Below are 21150 nucleotides of genomic sequence, written 5' to 3'. Positions count from 1 at the left end.
CCATAGAATTGTTATTGTTTTAAAAAGATAGATAATCCCTTTATTACTCATTCCCCAGTTTTACATAACCAACACAGTTATATTAATGTACTTTTTACCTTTGTGATTACCTTGTATCTAGGAACCTTCTTCCAACCCCCTGATCACATGACTGACTGTTTATTATCTATTGTCTTAAATTTAGCATTGTTTTGTGCTAGATCTTAAATAACTTTCTGTGCCTGAACACAGTGTTATCTATATGGCCCACGTGTACTTTCTGTCTCTTTGTGTTGAAAAGAGATTTAAAAAGCCTGTGATAAGAGGCAGCCCTCAAAGGCTTAGAAATTAGCATATGAGCCTACCTAGGTTTAGTTTAAACTAAGAATACCAAGAGAAAAAAGCAAATCTGATGATAAAAGTAAATTGGAAATTTGATTAAAATTAAAAGTCCTATCTGAATAATGAAAGTTTAATTTATACTAGACTGTCCCTTTAAAGAGAAAAATTTTACACGTTTCAATGTAAATTACTTTTTAAATAATGCAGTTCTAAAAATGCACTTCAGCTAATTAGCAATTACATTTTTTTTCTTAACAGCTGCTAAGTGCAAGAATGGAATATTTACTTTTATTCTCTACTAGTATAGGAGAACCCAAAAAAATAGAGGATTTGATTTATGAGTTAGGGTTTTAGGAGTGGAATGTTGAACTACCTTTGTTGGCATTTTATATAAAATATTACATAAAAACAAACCAGTATAGTGTATTTGCATTGTAGGATTTCATTGAAAGTGTGTGCAAAGTAAAGAAATACTACTACTTGTTTGAAAAGAAACAAACAAAAAATGGATACATACGATGCAATGGTCAGAAGCTGATATGGCAGAGACACAACACTCTGAAAGTCATAGACACAGGAGAATTTGATACGGACATCAGATGATCTTGAAATTAGCCTTCCCGAGGCCTCTTGCCCCTGTCCCAAGCTAGTCTCAGTGGTCAGTTCATTGGAGTAAATCAAATGACTTCCATTGACCTGTCAATGTAAAAGACCAATCATGCAGCAAAATCCAAGCTTCACAGATCAATGAGTGTATTGTGCCCCTTCATAATTTATAACCAGTCATTATTATATACAGTATATCCCAGCCTTTGAACAAGACAAAGCAGTCATTTTGCCTAAAACAAAGATTCATCTAACAAGTCAAATGTAAACAAAATACTAATGAGGAACTTGGTACAGAAATTCCCTGAGGTCAGGCACCAACAAGTGCTCTCAACACATACAAGAATACAGCTGCAAACACAGACTGATTTGTTAAGTTCATTGATATTTTTCTGGTCGCTTTCATAGGAGCCTTTTCAGAAATTGGACTTTGTTTAAAAACACAGGGATAGTAGAATTATTAACTTAATCTATGCAGTCCTAGAATGTTAAATACACCATGAATATCCCCTTAGTTGGGGTAAATCTCATTCACGTACCATGCTGTTCAAAGGCACTAAATAAGGCTTTATTAAATACGATTCACCGCCACTTAGTGCAAAAATTCATATTACTTTTGCATTTTACTGTCTATAATCTATTTGCCTGTTTCTCTTGGTAACCTTGGTTGAAACAGTGTGCTTTCATAGAAAGAAGCAACGAGGTAGACAAGAGTATGTTGGAGGACTATATGTAATTATTACATATAGTTGTAAAAACATATAGTTGAAGGTTATTAGGACTAACTTATAACTGGTTTGATTGTAGCGTATGGTGGTTGTCATGAAGGATGATTACTGAACCAAATATGCTTTTGAAAATCCCACCCACACTACAGGCAAATGGTGGTGTGGTGATGTCTGAAAGTGGTGGAGCAATGTAGCTGGAAGGTAGCTATGTGGGGGGAGGGGGTTTATTCAAACACATCTCTTAGCACCAAGCCCCCTAAAAATAAGAAAGTGGCATTGAATTTTAATGGGGAGGGGACTTGAAGGGACATTAAACCCAATTTTTTTTCCTTTCATGATTCAGATGGAGAATACCATTTTAAACAACTTTCTAATTTACTTCTATTATCTAATTTGCTTCATTCTCTTGATATTCTTTCCTGAAAAGCATATCTAGATAGGCTCGGTAGCTTCTGATTGGTGGCTGCACATCGATGCCTCATGTGATTGGCTCACCCATGTGTATTGCTATTTTTTAACAAAAGATATCTAAAGAACGAAGCAAATTAGATAATTGAAGTAAATAGGAATGTTAAAAAAAAAAAATGTATTTTCTATCTGAATCGTGAAAGAAAATTTTGGGGTTTAATGTCCCTTTAAGGACACATGGAAAAATAAAAAAAAATGTTTTATTTAATTATTTTTAAAATATGGACATTTGGCCAGTATAGCCAGACACTACAGTGATCACCTGGCAGCAAAAAAATAAATAAAAAAATAATGAAGTAAAACTGAATGAATGATGAAATAAATTTGGGTTTTATGTCCCTTTAAAATTAGGAGAGTATTGAAAAGAAAATTATGTTCTTTAATTCTTTAAGGGTCACAAAGCTAAAGTAAAAATAAATGTGAGTGTGGAACAATAATAAAAAAAAATTATATATATATATATATATATATATATATATATATATATATATATATATATATATATATATATATATATATATATATATATATATATATATATATATATATATATATATATATATATATATATATATATATATATATATATATTTTTTATTTTTTTTGCAGATGTGCACAAACCTGAGAATACCTAGGTTTGCTTTAATGGATGAGACAAGTTTTAAAGAATACAAAAGGATACCAGGAGAAAATAACTAATACAATTAGATTTGATTTTTCTGAAACATGAAGCTAATAATATTTAATGGGACATGGAAGCCAAACAGTTGTAGTGAATGTCAATGCAGAGTTATAAAAACAGCAGTCACAGGAGGGGCGGAGCTAGCGAGCCGAGAGAATGGCCGCATAAGACCGGAGCTCCGCAAACAACTGGTCATAGAGCAATGCGGAGGGTCAGCTGAACGGAAAAAAAGCTACCGGAGGTGGACAAGAACCAAGCCTGAATGACCAGGAGCAGTGTGGTGGCCATATGAAATAGGAGCGCTACCGCTGCGGCCAGAAAGAGATCGGAAGGCGGGCCTATCTGTAAGTGCGCCATTTACTCTAACCTAGGCCTAAAGTAATAACACATGGGAACAATAGCTGCAGACACCGAACAACTACTCAGCTAGTGGATAGAGCACATTTGGGGACACCCGGTTGCCTACATAATAAAGGCGGTTGTTCTGTAGACAGCCCTAAGACCTAAGACTTAAGTGCGCCACAGCTACTGTCCTAGGCCCACACACACATAACGCTGTTGCCTCAGCAGTCATGGCCACATAACGACAAAACTACTAGAAATACAAAGCTATGTAAATAATTTGAGCACAGAGTGGTCTGCACGGAAAGCTGCAAATGTTTGAATGCTATTAAGATGGTGACAAAGAAAAGAAGGACATAACATATTGCAGATGAGCTTTAATTAATGTAAGCATAAAAGCTGGAAGCGTGTTGGGGGAAGCTGATAATTTCTTAAACTCAGGATGCATTTATTTGAAAAAACTCTGGACTGCAGATGATTAGAAACAGCATACTATTGGTGTGAATGATACTGTTTATTTGAGAACAGGCTTACTCAACTGATCAGAAGAGTGATCTGAAAAACCTGACATACAACTCAGTTAGGTCACCCTAACTTAATTTTGTAAGATACACTCTGCAAACGTTAGAAAACAAGCTCCATTATGGCGGCAAGAAAGGCTGGGAAGTCAGAGAAGTCAATTAAACTGAATACATACTTTAAAACCATTGAAGCAGATAGCCCTGATTCCCTGTTAAATTTACAAGCTGCAAGCTCAAAAAATAGAGAACAAACGGAAGATGACACGACTTCCATAACTAGAGCTGATCTTAAATTGCTGCCTTCTAAAGAGGACTTTTCACAGTTAATACAACAAGTCAGCCAGCTCATCAAAGAGGGTCTTGCAGAAGTAAAATCTGATATTGCACAACTGGGACACAGAGTGGAACAACTGGAGGAAACCACGGAAACACTAACCACAGACTCGGAAAACTTGACTGAACAGTTAAAAGCACAGGGAGCCACCATTAATTATTTACAAGACCACATTGAGGACCTCGATAATCGGGGACGACGGCAAAATCTGAGAATCAGGGGCATTCCGGAGACTGTCCTTCAGATGCACTTGGTGCCATTCCTGCAAAGATTCTTTCAGCATCTTTTAAACACCCCTGCAGACCAAGAAATTCAACTAGACAGGGCACATAGGGCCCTTCGTCAATTACCAAAGGAGGGTGCTCCCCCAAGGGACGTGATACTTAGATTCCACCAATTCGAGGATAAAGAAAAAGTGTTCTCTGCAGCCAGAAAAGTGAAAGATCCACATTTTGAAAACAGCAACCTGCAAATATACCCAGACATTTGCCCACAGACTTTAATAAAAAGAAGAGAAGCTAGATATCTCACTCTGCACTTGCAAGATCTGGGTATTAAATATAGATGGGGGTTCCCCTTCTGCCTTCGCGTGGAGAAGGATAATCAAGTCTTCATATATCGGAACCCTGATGACATCGAGGATTTCTGCACTAAACTGGGCATAGCACAACCATCCCTCCCCTCACTGTCCAGAGAAGAAAAAGATAACCCATACAACCCCACAGGTCCTAGAGAACAGAGACAAACATGGGTTAGGGTGAATAGAAAACGACAAAGAGGACCCGGGGCCAAAGACCCCATTCCCACTTCCAGCAGATCTGTTTCCTGAAGTTTTTGTTAGCAGCTCACTTAGACCAATGTCAGTTGAATAAAGGACCACGACCTATTATTAATTAGTGACACTTATAGATTCTTGAAATCTAACTAATGGAAGGACTTTCACTATATATAGGTCATGAAGGTATACTATTCAGGTTGAATGTTTTCATGTTTAAGCTGCCTCTTCGTATTACATGTTAATTTAGTTTTATGCAAGTTGTTAATCATGTTTCGTACATGAACCCTCTACCACAATTGGTTAACCATGGATCCCAAGCGGCTACTTTTAGCATGCAACTAGTGGCTCTTTGCTCCGATATTTATCTGGGGCGGGGAATCACTAGACAGGATCAAACAGTTTGGTGTTACCTGTATGTTATTATTTATTTGTTTTTTGTATTTAGGTCAGTGCAGAGTCTTTATGTCAGAATTGTTGTCCGCTACTCTACATCTCTTTTATGTAAAATATTGCTCGGTCTTTTTATCGGGACGGAGGGCTCCCATCGGGTAAGTTGTACAATCACATTGTCATATGAAATATCCATACACAGCAGCCAAAATTATTTGAAATTTAAATGCAAATGTCTCCACTCACAAAGTTCTAATGGCAGCTAACAGAATTAAGATCCTATCTCAGAATGTTAAGGGTTTAAACTCCCCAAATAAAAGATCAGTAGCACTTAATTGGTTCAAGAGACATAAAGGAGATATAATCTACATGCAAGAAACCCACTTTGACATAAACAAACAACCGAGGTGTAGCTCTAGCTTATATCCAACAGGGTATTTCAGCTCAGCTAATACAAAACACAAAGGGGTGGGAATCCTATTACATAGAAAAGTCCCATTCCAACTTCTTCAGAAAGACACGGACTTGGAGGGTAGATACATAATATTGGTAGGGATTCTCTATAACAAACCCGTGACGTTAGTGAACGTTTACTGCCCAAATAAGAACCAGATCCCTTTCCTAAGAAAAGTCATAAATAGAATAACTGATATTAAAAAAGGCACAATCCTGATGGGAGGTGACTTTAATATGCTGCTAGACCCGCAGCTAGATAGCTCTCATCATAGGGGGACACGGTCAAAGAAAGACTCTATCAAAATAGATAAATGCCTTTGGGATTTAACCCTTCTGGATGTATGGCGCACACTAAACCCTGGGAAACGCCAGTACACCTTCTTCTCCCACCCAAGACAAGTTTACTCTAGAATAGATTACTTATTAATAGATCAAAAAAGCCTACCGATGGTCTCAAATATGGAGATTACCCCGAACGCTTGGTCAAATCACTCCATGGTCTCCATGGAAGTGGACTGGTCCTCTAGACCCGCAGCTCCCTACCTGTGGCGCCTGGATGAATCATTACTTCACAAACCTGAAGTAGCCCAAAAAATCAAAACAGTAATAGAAGAATATTTTACGCACAACACAAGTGAACAACACAGCCCCACAATTTTATGGGACGCCCATAAGGCGGTAATAAGAGGGGAATTTATTAAAATTCAGGCATCCCTTAAAAGATCATACCAACAGAAATATAACACTCTCTTAAAAGACTTAAAAGACATTGATAGAGCACATCAATTGAACCCTACCGACATTATTATCTTAAATAAGAGACATGAAATAAGAGTAGCCTTACGGAATCACTTACAGGAGGAGGCACATAAAAGAGCTCTATACCTCAACAGGGTTTATTTCACAGAAAGTAATAAAGCGGGTGCAAACTTAGCTAGAACCCTAAAGCAAAAGTCGCTTAATTACCACATAAGAGAAATAGAAATTTCCGAAAATCAACAGTCATCCGATAGTGATCAAATAGCAGAAGCCTTTAGAAAATATTATGAGGGGTTATATAACATCCCAACTGATAAGCAGTCAGACGGAGAGCTACTTATGGAACAGTATATTGCCCAGGCTGATCTACCAACACTTGATCCAGACAAGAAAACAGATATGGAAGCCCCTATCACTAATTTGGAAGTAATGGCAGCAATAGACTCCCTACCTATAGGCAAAAGCCCTGGCCCAGATGGGTTTAGCAATAAATACTATAAGATGTTTAAATCATCCCTGACACCACACCTCACCTCCCTATTTAACTCAATTGACGAGAAAGGGGCCTTTTCTAGAGAATTCTTACTTTCGCATATCACGGTCATCCCCAAGCCAAATAAACCCACAACGTTGCCTAGTAATTACAGGCCTATACCCCTATTAAATTCAGATCTAAAAATATACTCCAAAATACTGTCATCTAGATTAAATAAAGTCCTTCCTGAGATCATACATGTAGACCAGGATTAGATATTTGGGGATTGAAATCTCTGTGGACAATGCAAAAATTTTCGACCTAAATTACACAAAATTGTTAAAAAACATTGACTTAGACTTACTCAAATGGGCAAAAAACAAAACTTCTTGGTGGGGTAGAATACAAACCATCAAAATGAATATACTCCCTAAACTACTTTACATGCTCCAAGCAGCTCCCATATATCTGTCACCAACATTCCTTAAAAAAGTACAAAATAGTATAAATTCCTTTATATGGGGAACACATAAACCCAGAATAGCAAAATCCACTATTTACCGTTCCTTGGATGAGGGGGGGCTGGGAGTCCCTAATGTAACATCATACTACCAGGCAGTTACATTGCAACGAGTAATAGAATGGCACACGGGGGCTGACTCTAAAGCTTGGGTCTCTTTGGACTCACAAATATTAAAGGCGCCCCAGGTGGGAGCATTATGCTGGATTGATAAAAGACATAGACCAAGAATAATTCAGAACATATCCTTGTTGAGACAGGTGTTCCAGAACTGGGATAAAATATTAAGGAGTTATGCAGGATTATCATCCATAAAATCCCCTATGTCCCCGGTATTTGTAAATGCTGAGTTCAAGAAAGGATTAGAAATGGGAGACTGTGGTAGTGGTGAAATTGGTTACTCCATACCGTTTTGTAAGTTGATACACAATAACAAATTGAAGCCACAGGAGGATCTGGGTGACATAGCTGGGGGTATATTCAGTAACTGGTTGAAATATTCACAATTAACCCATCTAATACAAACCTCCCCTTTTAAAAATAACTTCCTTCGACAGCTAACTGACTTTGAGAAAATTTGTTTTAACGCAAGGCCTTTCAGGGGTACACTATCAATGACCAGGAAGTTACTAAGTAGATTAAAGAATATTTCTCTACCCACATATGTAAATAGATGGCAACAGGAATTGAGGGAACAATTTGACGATAGACAGTGGAAACAAATGTTCTATCGCACCCACAAAGTATCTGGGTCGGCTGGCATCTTGGAATTAAACTATAAAATCATAACAAGATGGTACCTGACACCACAAAGATTGAAATATATTTACCCAAACTCTCTAGGAGAGTGTTGGCGTGGGTGTGGAAAGATGGGAAATATGTTGCATTTATGGTGGGAATGTGGGATTCTCCACAATTTGTGGAAAGAAGTAGAAAAATTGGGGAAATATTTATTTAACACGGAATATACAATACGGGCATCCCATGTCTTGTTTAACCAGAAACCGGGTAAGTTTTGTAAGATCAGACAAGCAGTCTTCCAAATAGCCCTAAATAGTGCTAAATCCATCATAGCCAGACAGTGGAAGCAAAACACGCGTGTCACGAAACAAATGTGGATAAGCAGAACAGATGAGTTATTCTTCCTGGAAAAGTATGGGTTCTTTAGAAAACAAAAACTTGAAGTTTTTTACGATATGCAACTTTACTGGGATCAGTTTAAATCACATATTACGCCCTCCATGTAGATAACAATAGAACATGGGAGCCACCCGTCCCCCCTCCTCATTTTTGAGGAAATGAGAATTAGAACATAGATCATAGATATTATTCTAATATGTAGCAGGACTCAGAGTCTGTACCATTAATTGTAGACATAGCAAACACTGACCGAAAAGTTTATTGTTAAAGGCTACCTTGTTTGTGTAGCTTATTGTTTAGTTTTAACTGAAGCTTGTGATATATCTGTTAAACCTATTTTTGCTGAAGAATGTATGAAGTTTTAACATTGGAAATGTCTCTTGGTTTACATTCTTGTAATTTGAAAATCTCAATAAAAATCAGCATCTGATTGTTTTTCTGAGTCTACAAGATTGCAGGTACTAACAGATGACCATACAGTGATCACATTCTGCTGTAAGGTCTCTGTCCACAACTGGCGAGCATGAGGATACTGTGGTAGTTTGGGCTTGTGTTAAATAATAACAGACTAGTGGAAAACAATGGGTTGCTGCCTCCTACTATGCAAGGGCTTATGGGGGGGTCCCCCACTCAAAGGAAAGGCCTCTGCAACATTTCTGCAGTGATGCATCTGAGGCAGAAATACACCACAGCATTATTTAACCAAGACACTGTAGATTTCTAAGTTTAATTTTCTGTTTGTAAAGTACCATTGCAAAGTATAAAAATAAATCTATTTTTCTGCCCCTTTAAATAGATGAAAAGTCATTTTGAAAGGCGTCAGTTGAGCATTTGCATTAATACTAACCTCAACCATCAACCTTGTGTGTGTTTACAAACCTAGAGGGTGCAGTTTCACAATGAAAAATAAAGTGTAGGAGGCTGAATTTCCAACAAAGATCATCAGGTCAAAAAAAAAAAAAAAAAAAAAAAAAACCCCACTAGGAATACCTGTGGAAAAAAAAAAAAAAATATTCTATCTCCAGCATTCCAGAAAAAGGCAACTGCTACATAATTCTTATCAACTGTTTTATTTCTACAACAATGCAATAGCCTGTACATTGTTTAATAAAAGCATTGCACTGACAACTGACAAAGGAAGGCTGAATTATGGGAGCCCAGGAGTGGTTTTGGGACACAGATCATCCAAGTGCCTTTCCTATTAGGTTTGCTGACATTGTGAATGTAATAAGTAGATACCAGGACTCAGGAAGTTTCACCTTTTTGAAATATGCCGTCAGCAGTAACATAAACTGAGTTAGTTTTTTCTATTCTTTGTCTGGAACCAAGCAATGACTAGCTCCTCATTCTTCTATACAGTTCTATATGGGTTAGTCAATTCACATTTCCTCTGATGTTTTTAATTGATAAACTATAGCCAAGGTTGGCCATTGTTTGGTTGCTTACAGATTATCTAATTTTTCTCCTTTTAAAATCAAGAATTCTGAGGCATCACATTAGGACTGTCCAACCTTTAAGGAGGAACTAACTTGCATGCTCAAGGAACAAATATAAATAAAAATACCTGTTATATAAAAACTACAAAATGATCAATTATTTAAACCGGAAATCTGCATATACTGTAGATGGAGACATAGAAACTTACATGATTCCCAGGAAAGACCCAATTGCAGACACAATTAGCACCCCCACACAGAGTGTACATGGGGTTCAGATATACATTGGTGGACCATACTGAAGATTAAAATATTCTAATGCTAATTTTAGTATTTTTGTTACAGAAACAGATCAAACCTAGGTAGGCCCATGGAGCTTAGGAGTGTGCATGTCTTTATAGCATTATATGACAACAGTGTTTGGGGCTGTTTTTAGTAATGTTATGCTCTGTTGCAAACACTGCTGCCATAGAATGCTAAAGAGACGTACTCTTCTGAGCTCCAATAAGCCTATCTAGGTTTACTCAAAGGATATCAAGGGAATGGTTTAAATATGCATGAAAGTTACATTTTTATTTTACTGTCCCTTTAATGGCTCCAGCACATATAATTTCCCTCCTCTAACCAAAATCTCCTTACCGTAACTTGGGTGCCACATAGTGTGTGGTTGTCACGTGTCAGAATGGCAGACACATGCAGATCCATAGTATCCTGCATCTTACACTCTGGATTGGACATGTGCAGGAGAGAGGCATTTATTCCCAACTCATCAAGCACCCTTTTTGGAACCTTCAGTCTCATGCTATCAGCATCACATTTCAGGCTCATCTCTAGATCTGTAAAGAATCATATTTAAAACATGTTAAAGTATTTTAAGCTGTAAATTAAAGTAATGGTTCCTAGTATTTGCCAAAACATTTCCATTAGAAAGTGAATAACCCACAAAAGGAATTGCCACTAGCTACACAATACTATGTACCAAGAAATCCCATGTTTATCTATAGAATACCACTGTGGATTAAACTAGAGACTCCATGTTCAAAGTTCTATTGTTCTATGGAAATTACATCCCATTGGTAGTCAACGCTTATCCAGTTGTCAAGTCTAGTTTGCAGATCTCTCTACATTGAGAGCCTACATGTCACGTTTTCCATTTAGAGGGAAGCAAATGGATCATTGACTAGTATGTGATTACGCACAATCAATTCAGCCTCTCTTCTTACTGATACAAAAATCTGTTACATTGACAGTTTTATCTTCACAAGTTTACTTTAATATCCCAGTTATGACTGGGACACCAATCATGAAAAGCCTTCCATTATACAGCATGTGTTACCTTCTGGTGAGAAAGCTAAACTATAAAAATCTTTATCACTGGCTAAACTATATTTTTGCCCATTTCCAAATAAGAAATTGGTCTAATGGAAGTTCACTGAATAAGGAAAATAAACAAGGCAGACAATTTCAGTTGGAGATTTGTAGGTTGACTTCATCTCAGGTATCTAGGACTGGACAGACACAACGGAACAGCATTGTCACTTTTAAATTTCCAAACACATTGCCCTTTTTTCATGCCAGGAATATAAAAGTCTCATTGGTGCAATATTTAATATGTATATTGGGAATTACTCATTTTCTTTATGTGGCCGTTTATGTGACAGAATCCATTTTTTCTGTAAACCAGAAAGGCTACATTGCTGTAACGTCCCAAGGTATTTGTGGGTGAAATAGTTTTATGATCATATACTTTGAAATCAAACTGTCTTATAATGCTACATTTTTATCTCTGTGCAAGCTTTTACACCTGCTTGTAGGTGGTTTTATTCTTATTTCAGAAGGAGAAAAAAAAAACAAAAAAAACAATCTACCTTGACTTATGACCGTCTTCCTGTTTAGCAGATCTTTTTATATCAAACAAGCTTCCCTATAGCCAGGGGATATACCCCATGCCTATTTTTACATTGCCAAACCATTTTCATTCTTCACTAGGTTTTGTACCTGATCTACAGTAAATTAGGCGCAAGTCCAGAACATCACAGGGTAAAAGATTCTCATACATGACTCAAGTTAAAGGTCTTAAAGGGACAGTATACACTAATTTTCATATAACTGCATGTGATAGACACTACTATAAAGAATAATATGCACAGATACGGATATAAAAATCCAGCATAAAACTGTTTTAAAACTTACTTAGAAGTTCTAAGTTTAGCTCTGTTGAAAAGGTAGCAGGAAAGCCCACTGCAAGTGGCAAATAAGACCCTCCCCCCTCTTTTGCATATGAAAAGACCCTTTACACAAACAGGAGCAAGCTGGAGAAGGTAGCTGACGGTATTCTCATAAAACTTTGGAGCTTGGTTAGAAATCTGAAAATCAGAGCAATGTTATTTAAAAATAAGCAAAACTATACATTTTTTAAAAAAGAAAACTTTATGGGCTATATAAATAGATAATCTACAAAACATTTATGCAAAGAAAAAATGTGTATAATGTCCCTTTAAGGAAAAAAAAGTTATAATTAAACAACAGTGCATCAATAAAACAGTCTGTTTAACCCCTGTAAAAGGGTTAAATACACACAGTCCACACTAGAGCAACAATGCACTACTGGGAACTAGATAAACATCTGGTGAGCCACCTAGAGGCATGTGTGTAGCCACCAATCACCAGCTAACTCCCAATAGTGCATTGTTGCTCATGAGCCTACCGAGGTATGCATGTCAACAAAGAGTACCAATAGAACAAAGCAAATTTGATCATAGAAGTAAATAGAAAAATCTTAAAATTGCATTCTCTATCTGGAAAATAAATTAAATTTAAAGGGATAGGAAAGTCAAAATTAAACTTGCATGATTCATATAGAGCATGTAATTTTAAGACTTTTAAATTCACTTCTATTTTCAAATGCGCTTCGCTCTCTTAATATCCCATGTTAAAAAATAAATATGCACATATCATACACTAGTGGGAGCTGCTGCTTATTGGTGCCTGCACACATTTGTCTCTTGTGATTGGCCAACTAGATGTTTTCAGCTAGTTGCCAGTAGTGCAATGCTGTCCCTTCAGCAATGGATAAAAAGAACATTTGATAATAGAAGTAAATTGGAAAGTTGTTTAAAATTGTATGTTCTATCTGAATCCTAAAAGAAAATGTTGGGGTTTACTATCCCTTATGAGTTTTATGTCCTTTTAAATTGTGATGAAATATGTTAAGATCAGATGACAATACCATAAGGGCACATTGTGATCAGCAAACATGCTTCTACATGTTTACAGTCTGCCTTTAACAGGTTTAGTTTCTATAAAGCACTTAAAGGGACACGCAAGTTAAAATTAAACTTTGATTATTCAAATAGAGCATTTAATTTTAAACAACTTTCCAATTTATAAAATGTGCAGTCTTTTTCTATTTAAACTTTGAGTCATTAGCTCCTACTGAGCATGTGCAAGAATTCACAGCATATACGTATTTACATTTGTGATTGGCTGATGGCTGTTACATGGTACGTGGTGGGGGTGGAAATAGACAACTTAAAATTGTCAGAAAAAAATAAAATAATCTACTACTCATTTGAAGTTCAGACTAAGTGCTATTGCATTGTCTTGTTATCTTGCATTTGTTGATTATGCAAATCTGTGTTGACTGGTCCTTTAAGTCTCTATAAAGTTATGGGCACCACCATGTTTAAACTAGTTTTCTAATTTTGCAAACAAACTATGTGGAATACCTTTTTATTGACCTTATGTTCCACACAGCCTTGCCTGGACAGTCTATTTTGCCTTTTTTTATATCTGTTCTTAATTGTCTTCAGCAGGGAAAACAGATAAGGGGCAATTTATATTATAATTACTTTATAGAAGCTCAATGTAATTTAGAAAAACACCACAAGGTTCAGAGTTATATTACAGGAAAAGGGACAAATGCATAATGAAAGTATAATGCAGAGTTTAACTACACATTTTTAATTACAATATCATACTGGTTAATATCCATTTAAAGGGAACCTCTTCTTCCTTGCTAATATTGGTAACCTTCATCTACTGTCATTCTTTCAGGTATGATGGTATTTGTCATCTTTTTTGTGTGAAGGGTTGTGATAAAACAAGCCTGCTTTAAATTATTCTAATTTACAAGTTGTGGTCCTAGTGTCTGATATCACCTTTAGTCACCACTAAGCTTTAGGGATCAATTTATCAAAGCCTTCAGCAGGCTTATTTATTTGTAGCACAAACATATTTTGCAGCTCTATAAACATAGGTGCATTATGCCATGGTAAAAAGAAGTTCCGTAGAAGGTCCTGCCCATGAGGTCACCTTAATAGAAGGCGGTATACAGTGTGCGTGTGCTCTTCAGCCAACTTGCTAAAGTGTTATTCTATGACAGGAGCATTACACTTGCTTAACGTATAGATCCTCTGCATCTTGTGACATATAATGGGGCAAGAGGTGGATTAAACAAAATCCTGTTAAAGGGACATAAAAAGTGTAAAAAGAAAATAACCTAATGTGTGCATTTTATTATTGCAGCCTTGCTTGCATATAAATAGGTGGTTAAAGGGACAGTCAAGTCCAAAAAAAAAAAACTAAATTATTAATATAGGGGATGTAATTTTAAACAACTTTCCAATTTACTTTTATCACCAATTTTGCTTTGTTCTCTTGGTATTCTTAGTTGAAAGCTAAACCTAGGAGGTTCATATGCTAATTTCTTAGACCTTGAAGGCCGCCTCTAATCTAAATGCATTTTGATAGTTTTTCACCACTAGAGGGCATTAGCTCACGTATTTCATATAGATAACATTGAGCGAATGCACGTGAATTTACCATGGAGACAGCTCTGATTGTCTAAAATGCAAGTCTGTCAAAAGAACTGAAATAAGGGGGCAGTCTGCTGAGGCTTAAATACAAAGTAATTACAGAGGTAAAACGTGTATAATTATAACTGTTGGTTATGCAAAACTGGGGAATTGGTAATTAAGGAATTATCTGTTTTAAAACAACAAAAATTCTGGTGTTGACTGTCCCTTTAACCTCTGCAAGGGTCTTAAAGGGACATAATACTCATATGCTAAATCACTTGAAACTGATGCAGTATAACTGTAAAAAGCTGACAGAAAAATATCACCTGAGCATCTCTATGTAAAAAGGAAGATATTTAACCTCACAATTTCCTCAGTTCAGCAGAGTAAGTTCTGTGTAAAAAAAAAAAAATACTTCAGCTGTTGCTCAGCTGCAGGTAAAAAAATAATAATAAAAATAATGAAGAAATGAACAGCAACCAATCAGCATCAACAGTGCTGAGGTCATGAGCTCTTTTACTGTTATCTCATGCGATTTCACTTAACTCATGAGATTTCATAGTAAACTTCCTTAAACTGAATAGGGAAATAAGATGAGTGTGCACGTAAGCTCACTCCCTTAGCTGTCCCGGAACAGACATACTAATATGCTGCTTAGAAGTCCTTTACAATGGGATGTGGCTACTGATGAATTTTTGAGGTACAATATCTTTCTTTTTTACATAGAGATGTTCAGGTGATATTTTCTAGCCAGCTTTTTACAGCTATGCTGCATCACTTTAATTTGTTTCAACATTTGGGTATCATGGCCCTTTAAAGGAATAGTTTAGTCAAAATAAAACATCAGAGCATGCCATTTTAAGCAACTTTCAAATTTACTCCTATTATCAATTGCTTTGTTCTCTTGGTATCTTTATTTAAAAAAGCAAGAATGTAAGCATAGGAGCCGGCCCATTTTTGGTTCAGCACCTGGGTAGCGCTTGCTGATTACATTTAGACACCAATCAGCAAGCGCTACCCAGGTACTGAACCAAAAATGGGCCGGCTCCTTACATTCAAGTAAAGATAGCAATAGAACAAAGGAAAAATTAATAGGAGTAAATTAGAAAAGTTCCTTAAAAATCGCATGCTCTATCTGAATCATGAAAGTTTTATTTTGACTAGACTAATCCTGTAAACACGTCAGCTATGCACTACTGGAAAATATCTGAACACATCCTGTGAGCCAATGACAAGAGGCGTGTGTTGCCATCAATCAGCAGCTAGCTCCCAGTAGTGTGTCACTGCTATGCCTACGCAGGTATGCTTCTCAAAAGGATAGAAAGAGAAAGTACATTCGATAAATTTAAACTTTCACGTTCCTTTAAACACATTTCCTTATAGAACACAAATTATCAAGGACACCTGAAACCCTTCATGGACTCTACAGCTACATGCTCATTCATTTATCTGATTTAAAAAAAACAAAAAACACAAACAAAAAAAAAAAACACATTGAGTTAAATTTAAAGGGACAAATTAACTGGCAATATGTGCTATGTATCACATATATATATATATATATATATATATATATATATATATATATATATATATATATATATATATATATAATAATAAATTGAATAACACACATTAACAGTTTAAAAAAACAAAAAACACACATTTTTAAAAACAATCGAGCTAAGCCAAATCTGTGCCCTTCCCCGGTCTCAAACATTTCTTACCTTTAGGGCCACTAGTAAACTGTGCCAAGGTTGGAGTCAGAAACACAAAGAGTCCAATGGATGCCAAAATCCAGTACATCATTTTTGATACAATCTACAAAACCAAACAGGAGTCACTTATACTTAACTGTGCTACAAGTATATAACACAAGCTATTTTCTATACATGAGGTATATACACATTCAGCTTTTTCCCTTTGTCCAGTTTATGGCAATCACACAATTAGCTCCTGGCAGATAAAATGATCATATTACTAGTGTTTGATGAAATACAAGTCTCATTTCAGATTTAAGAAGGAAAAAATAAAATCATGCCAAACTGCTCGAGCATAGAGGCCAGTGAGTTTCTGTGGGTATACACACCTTCACAGGTGGTTTGGTTTCAATTGAAAAAAAATAATAATATATATCAACCCAAAATGCACTGGTGAAATTTTTTTTCTAGATTTTCATTATACTAAAAGAGAAAAAGTCACACTCTGTAAGTAATAAACATGGATCTGTTTGCAGCACTAATCCCTCTGGGATGAAGTTTAACTCAGTTTCTCAAATCAAGCAGTATTGCTCTAAATTAAGTACACCTGCCCCCATCACCTACCCTATATAGCTAATGCAATTCCTAATTATTACCATTTAAAGGGACATTAAACACTTTGAGATGGTTATATAAAATGATAAATTCAATATATATAAAAAACCTCTACAATATACTTTCATTATTTATTTTGTCCCCTTTTCCTGTAATTCCATTCTGAAATTGTGAGCATTTAAGTTCCTTTTAGAAATGGAAGTACAGAACACTATTATATTCTACACAGCCATTGGCTGCACACTATAGTAACCTATTTATAACTGTACCTAATTGGCCACAGCAGAGAAAGTAACCTAAGTTATAACATGGCAGCTCCCATTTTTTATAGACATTAAAACTTTACACTTATTTTGTCAGTATTTAAACAACTAATGAAACTTTCTTTGAATGCATTATTCTATCTAGCATTTATTTAGTGTTTAACGTCCCTTTAGCTATTTGCAGGCAGTCTGTAAACTAGGTAAAATATTGCACTGGATTTATCTGAATTCTAAGAAGAAAGTTTATACAGTAATTTACTACTAATCTCTAGAGATATGGCATTTTAAAGGGACACTGAACCCAATTTTTTTCATGATTCAGATAGAGCATGCAATTTTAAGCAACTTTCTAATTTACTCCTATTATCAATTTTTCTTCGTTCTCTTGCTATCTTTATTTGAAAAAGAAGGAATATAAGCTAAGTAGCCAGCATTTTTTTTTATTCAGGACCATGGACAGCACTTGTTTATTGGTGTTGTCCAATCAGCTAGGACAACCCAGTTTGTTCACCAAAAATGGGCTGGCATCTAAACTTAGATTCTTGCTTTTCAAATAAACATACCAAGAGAATGATGAAAAATTGATAATAGGAGTAAATTAGAAAGTTGCTTAAAATGGCATGCTCTATCTGAATCACGAAAGAAAAAAAATGTGGGTTCAGAGTCCCTTTAAATGGACCCACTGGCCTGGAATCTCCTATTTAAAGGACCAGTAAATACAGTAGATTTACATAATCAACAAATACATGATAAAAGGACAATGCAATAACAGTCTAAATTTCAAATAAGAAGTAGATTTTTTTTCTGACAAATTACAAAGTTATGTCTATTTCCACTCCTCCTGTATCATGTGACAGCCATCAGCCAATCACAAATACATATACGTATATTCTGTGAATTCTTGCACATGCTCAGTAGGAACTGGTGACTCAAAAATTGTAAATATAAAACGACTGCATGTTTTTTTAATGAAAGTAAATTAGAAAGTTGTTTAAAATTGCTGCTTCTATCTGAATCATGAAAGTTTAATTTTGACTTGAGTATCCCTTAAATGTTTAAAATATCAAGATTTGTTACCAAATATTTGTGTTTCATTGGGACAACTATACAAACCAAGGCTCTGGCATTTAAAGGGATATTAAAAGGTCAAAATTAAAGCATGCATGGGGGAATTTCAATTATAAATAGAAACATTTTTTGCAATATACTTCCACTAGACTTTCCCAGATAGTCAGCAGCTGCTTACAGGACAAAGATTAAGTCTTAAAGGGAACAAAACACACCACCGCCAGCTCTCATACTGGTGCACGGCTAGGGTTGCCACCCTTCCCTTAAAATACAGAACACTTATAATTTACACATGCTGCAGGAAGTGAATAGTGCTGTCCAGAAATACAATACATGTCTCCGGCCTGCACACCCTGCAGCATGTGTAACTCATAAATGTCCAGGAAAACATGGCTGAGGTGGCAACCCTATGCACGGCCCTCATAGCATATGTCAAATAAAGGGATTTAAAGGCACAATACGATACTAGATTTTTAAAGGTACATATTGATTTAAAGGCACATTACGACACTAGATTCTTAAAGGTATATACCGTAAACACAATATATGTACTATTAGCACTGTTTGAAACCAATAAGGTTATCACTAGAAAACATTAACAATATTGTTGACAATTTTCAATCACTAGGTGATAGGTAGATCAAGTAAACACGAGGAACAATTGTGAATACACATGAATAATAGATAATATATACAATTATCACAAAAATTAGTCCTACTCACAGCTAGAACTATTAGCGCTCCCCACACCCCCCCCCACACACACCTTGCACAACCCTGATATTGGGAGAATATCAGAATTGGGGTAGCATTGTGAGCTGAAAAGGTTTGAGAATAGTACACGCCACACACACCCCAAACACAGACAGTTTTTTTCTCCCGTTTGGTGTGCACTATAATCAGATATGGACATATTTAATTTAAGAGATAATCTCCTAACTGAAATTTCCACTATAACCACTAGTAATGAATCTAGTATCTCTAACACAGACATACAAGAAAATCTTACTGAGTTAGAAAATGTATTGATAAAAGAGATAAAACAAAAGGTAGAAATAACATTTATGGAAAAATATACTAAATCTAATATGGTCCCAAGAGGACTCAGACTAAAGAAAAATTGTACTTTTAATCTAGAAGAAGATCACGAGAATGAATGGTATAGCATTCTTGAAAAAGCATCATTAGATCTGATGCAGGTAATTATAAAAGCCCGTACTAGAACATTAAATGATCTATCTACAAAAATAAACCATTTTAAAGAATTACTGTTACCATATAATGAAGATTCAGAATTGTTAGAAAGACAAAAAATTATTATAAGAAATATTAAAGATTTGAGTACCAATATTAACATCAGTAAAATAAAGAAACTAGAAAGAGATGAGTCAGATTATAATATCAATATAAAAGGGAAACAGATTAAAGAGAACCACAAGGAAGAAGTAGGGGATAGAAAAACAGAGACAGATAATGAAGAAGAAATTATGGAAAGTAACATTATACTGAAGAAAAACGAAAATAATGATTTATTTAAAAAATCTAATAAAAGAAATAAAAACTTATCCAATTTAAATTGGAAAAAGAATAAATACACATATCAAAATTCTAAAGAAAGTTATCATAACAAAGAAATTTATCATAACAAAGAAAGTCACCACAATACAAATTACTCAGGAGAAAATAGACAACAATGGAATTTAAGGGAAAATAAAGATAATAGCAATATAGGACATGATACTCATTATGAGAATTACAGAGCCCATAACAGAGATCATAACAGAGATTTTTCAGATAGACACTTTTCAGATAGAAGATATTTTCAAAATGACAGAGACCGAACAACCAATTATTATAATTCTAATTGGGAAAACAGGAATGAGAGAGAAAGGCCCAATTTTAGATCAGATAGAGAATATGGGATAAACAGTTGGAGGAACAGAGATCAATATAATAACAATTAGAGAAGAGTACCTTATTGGAGGAGGCAAACATATAATGGGGATCAAAGAAATTACAACCAAAATTATAACTCTAGTAAACATAATCAACAATATTATAATTATGATCAACAACATCACAGTTATAACGAACATACTCCAAAAAGAGATAGACAGAACTCCAATTGGAATATTAAATTAAGTAACAGGTATGACACATTAAAGAATGATGAGACAAGAACAAATAAACCAGATCATTTTTTAGGGTTAAGCCAGGAACAACCGAATACATCAAAAAAAACTACAACAAGAAAACCAAGAGAGGTTAAAAAACCAAAAGAAAAGAAGATTAGAGGCAACAGAGGAAGAGGAGGGAAAATCCCCCAAAAAATCAAAAGAGACCAAGATAACCAATAAAGAAATTCCAAATAGTACAAATAGTAAAAATATATTCAATTTGAGTAATATAACATTAAATAGAGAGCAAGAATCAATACTATCAAAAGGGTTATCTTTTGCTCCAACGAATAGAATGGATAAATTTAACACTCTCATTAATGCCAATCAGTTTATAAGAAAACTAACTTTAAAGAGACATTTTTTAAAAAATCCCCAGGAAAGACAAATACAAATGAATAAAGGTGAATATGTTCATACAATTTTGAAACCGAAATCACAGTATTATCCCACACAAGACAAAGGCAAACACATTGAAATATTTGAAAAATTAATAAAAGAAGATATAGCAAAATGTGAAATTAACAAAAGAATACTACCGAATTTAACTAAAAAAGAAAGATCTACACTCA

At 35.3% G+C, this 21150-nt stretch overlaps 1 protein-coding gene across 1 annotated transcript in view; it reads right to left on the bottom strand.

Moving 5' to 3' along the window:
- LOC128664740 (uromodulin-like) overlaps window positions 1–16564 on the bottom strand; it is a 32891-nt gene extending 16327 nt beyond the window's left edge. The window contains exons 1-3 of the mRNA XM_053719550.1: window positions 16483–16564; window positions 10596–10792; window positions 839–1017 (exon numbers count right to left, since the gene is read on the bottom strand). Of these exons, the coding sequence (XP_053575525.1) occupies window positions 839–1017; window positions 10596–10792; window positions 16483–16564 (458 nt within the window). The remainder of the gene's footprint in view (window positions 1–838; window positions 1018–10595; window positions 10793–16482) is intronic.
- Between the last annotated feature and the right edge of the window lie 4586 nt (window positions 16565–21150).

The sequence above is a fragment of the Bombina bombina genome, chromosome 1 (genome assembly GCF_027579735.1).
Source record: "Bombina bombina isolate aBomBom1 chromosome 1, aBomBom1.pri, whole genome shotgun sequence".
Lineage (NCBI taxonomy): Eukaryota > Metazoa > Chordata > Amphibia > Anura > Bombinatoridae > Bombina > Bombina bombina.
Note: the sequence above shows the minus strand (reverse complement) of the source record. Positions and strands in the feature narration are given on the sequence as shown.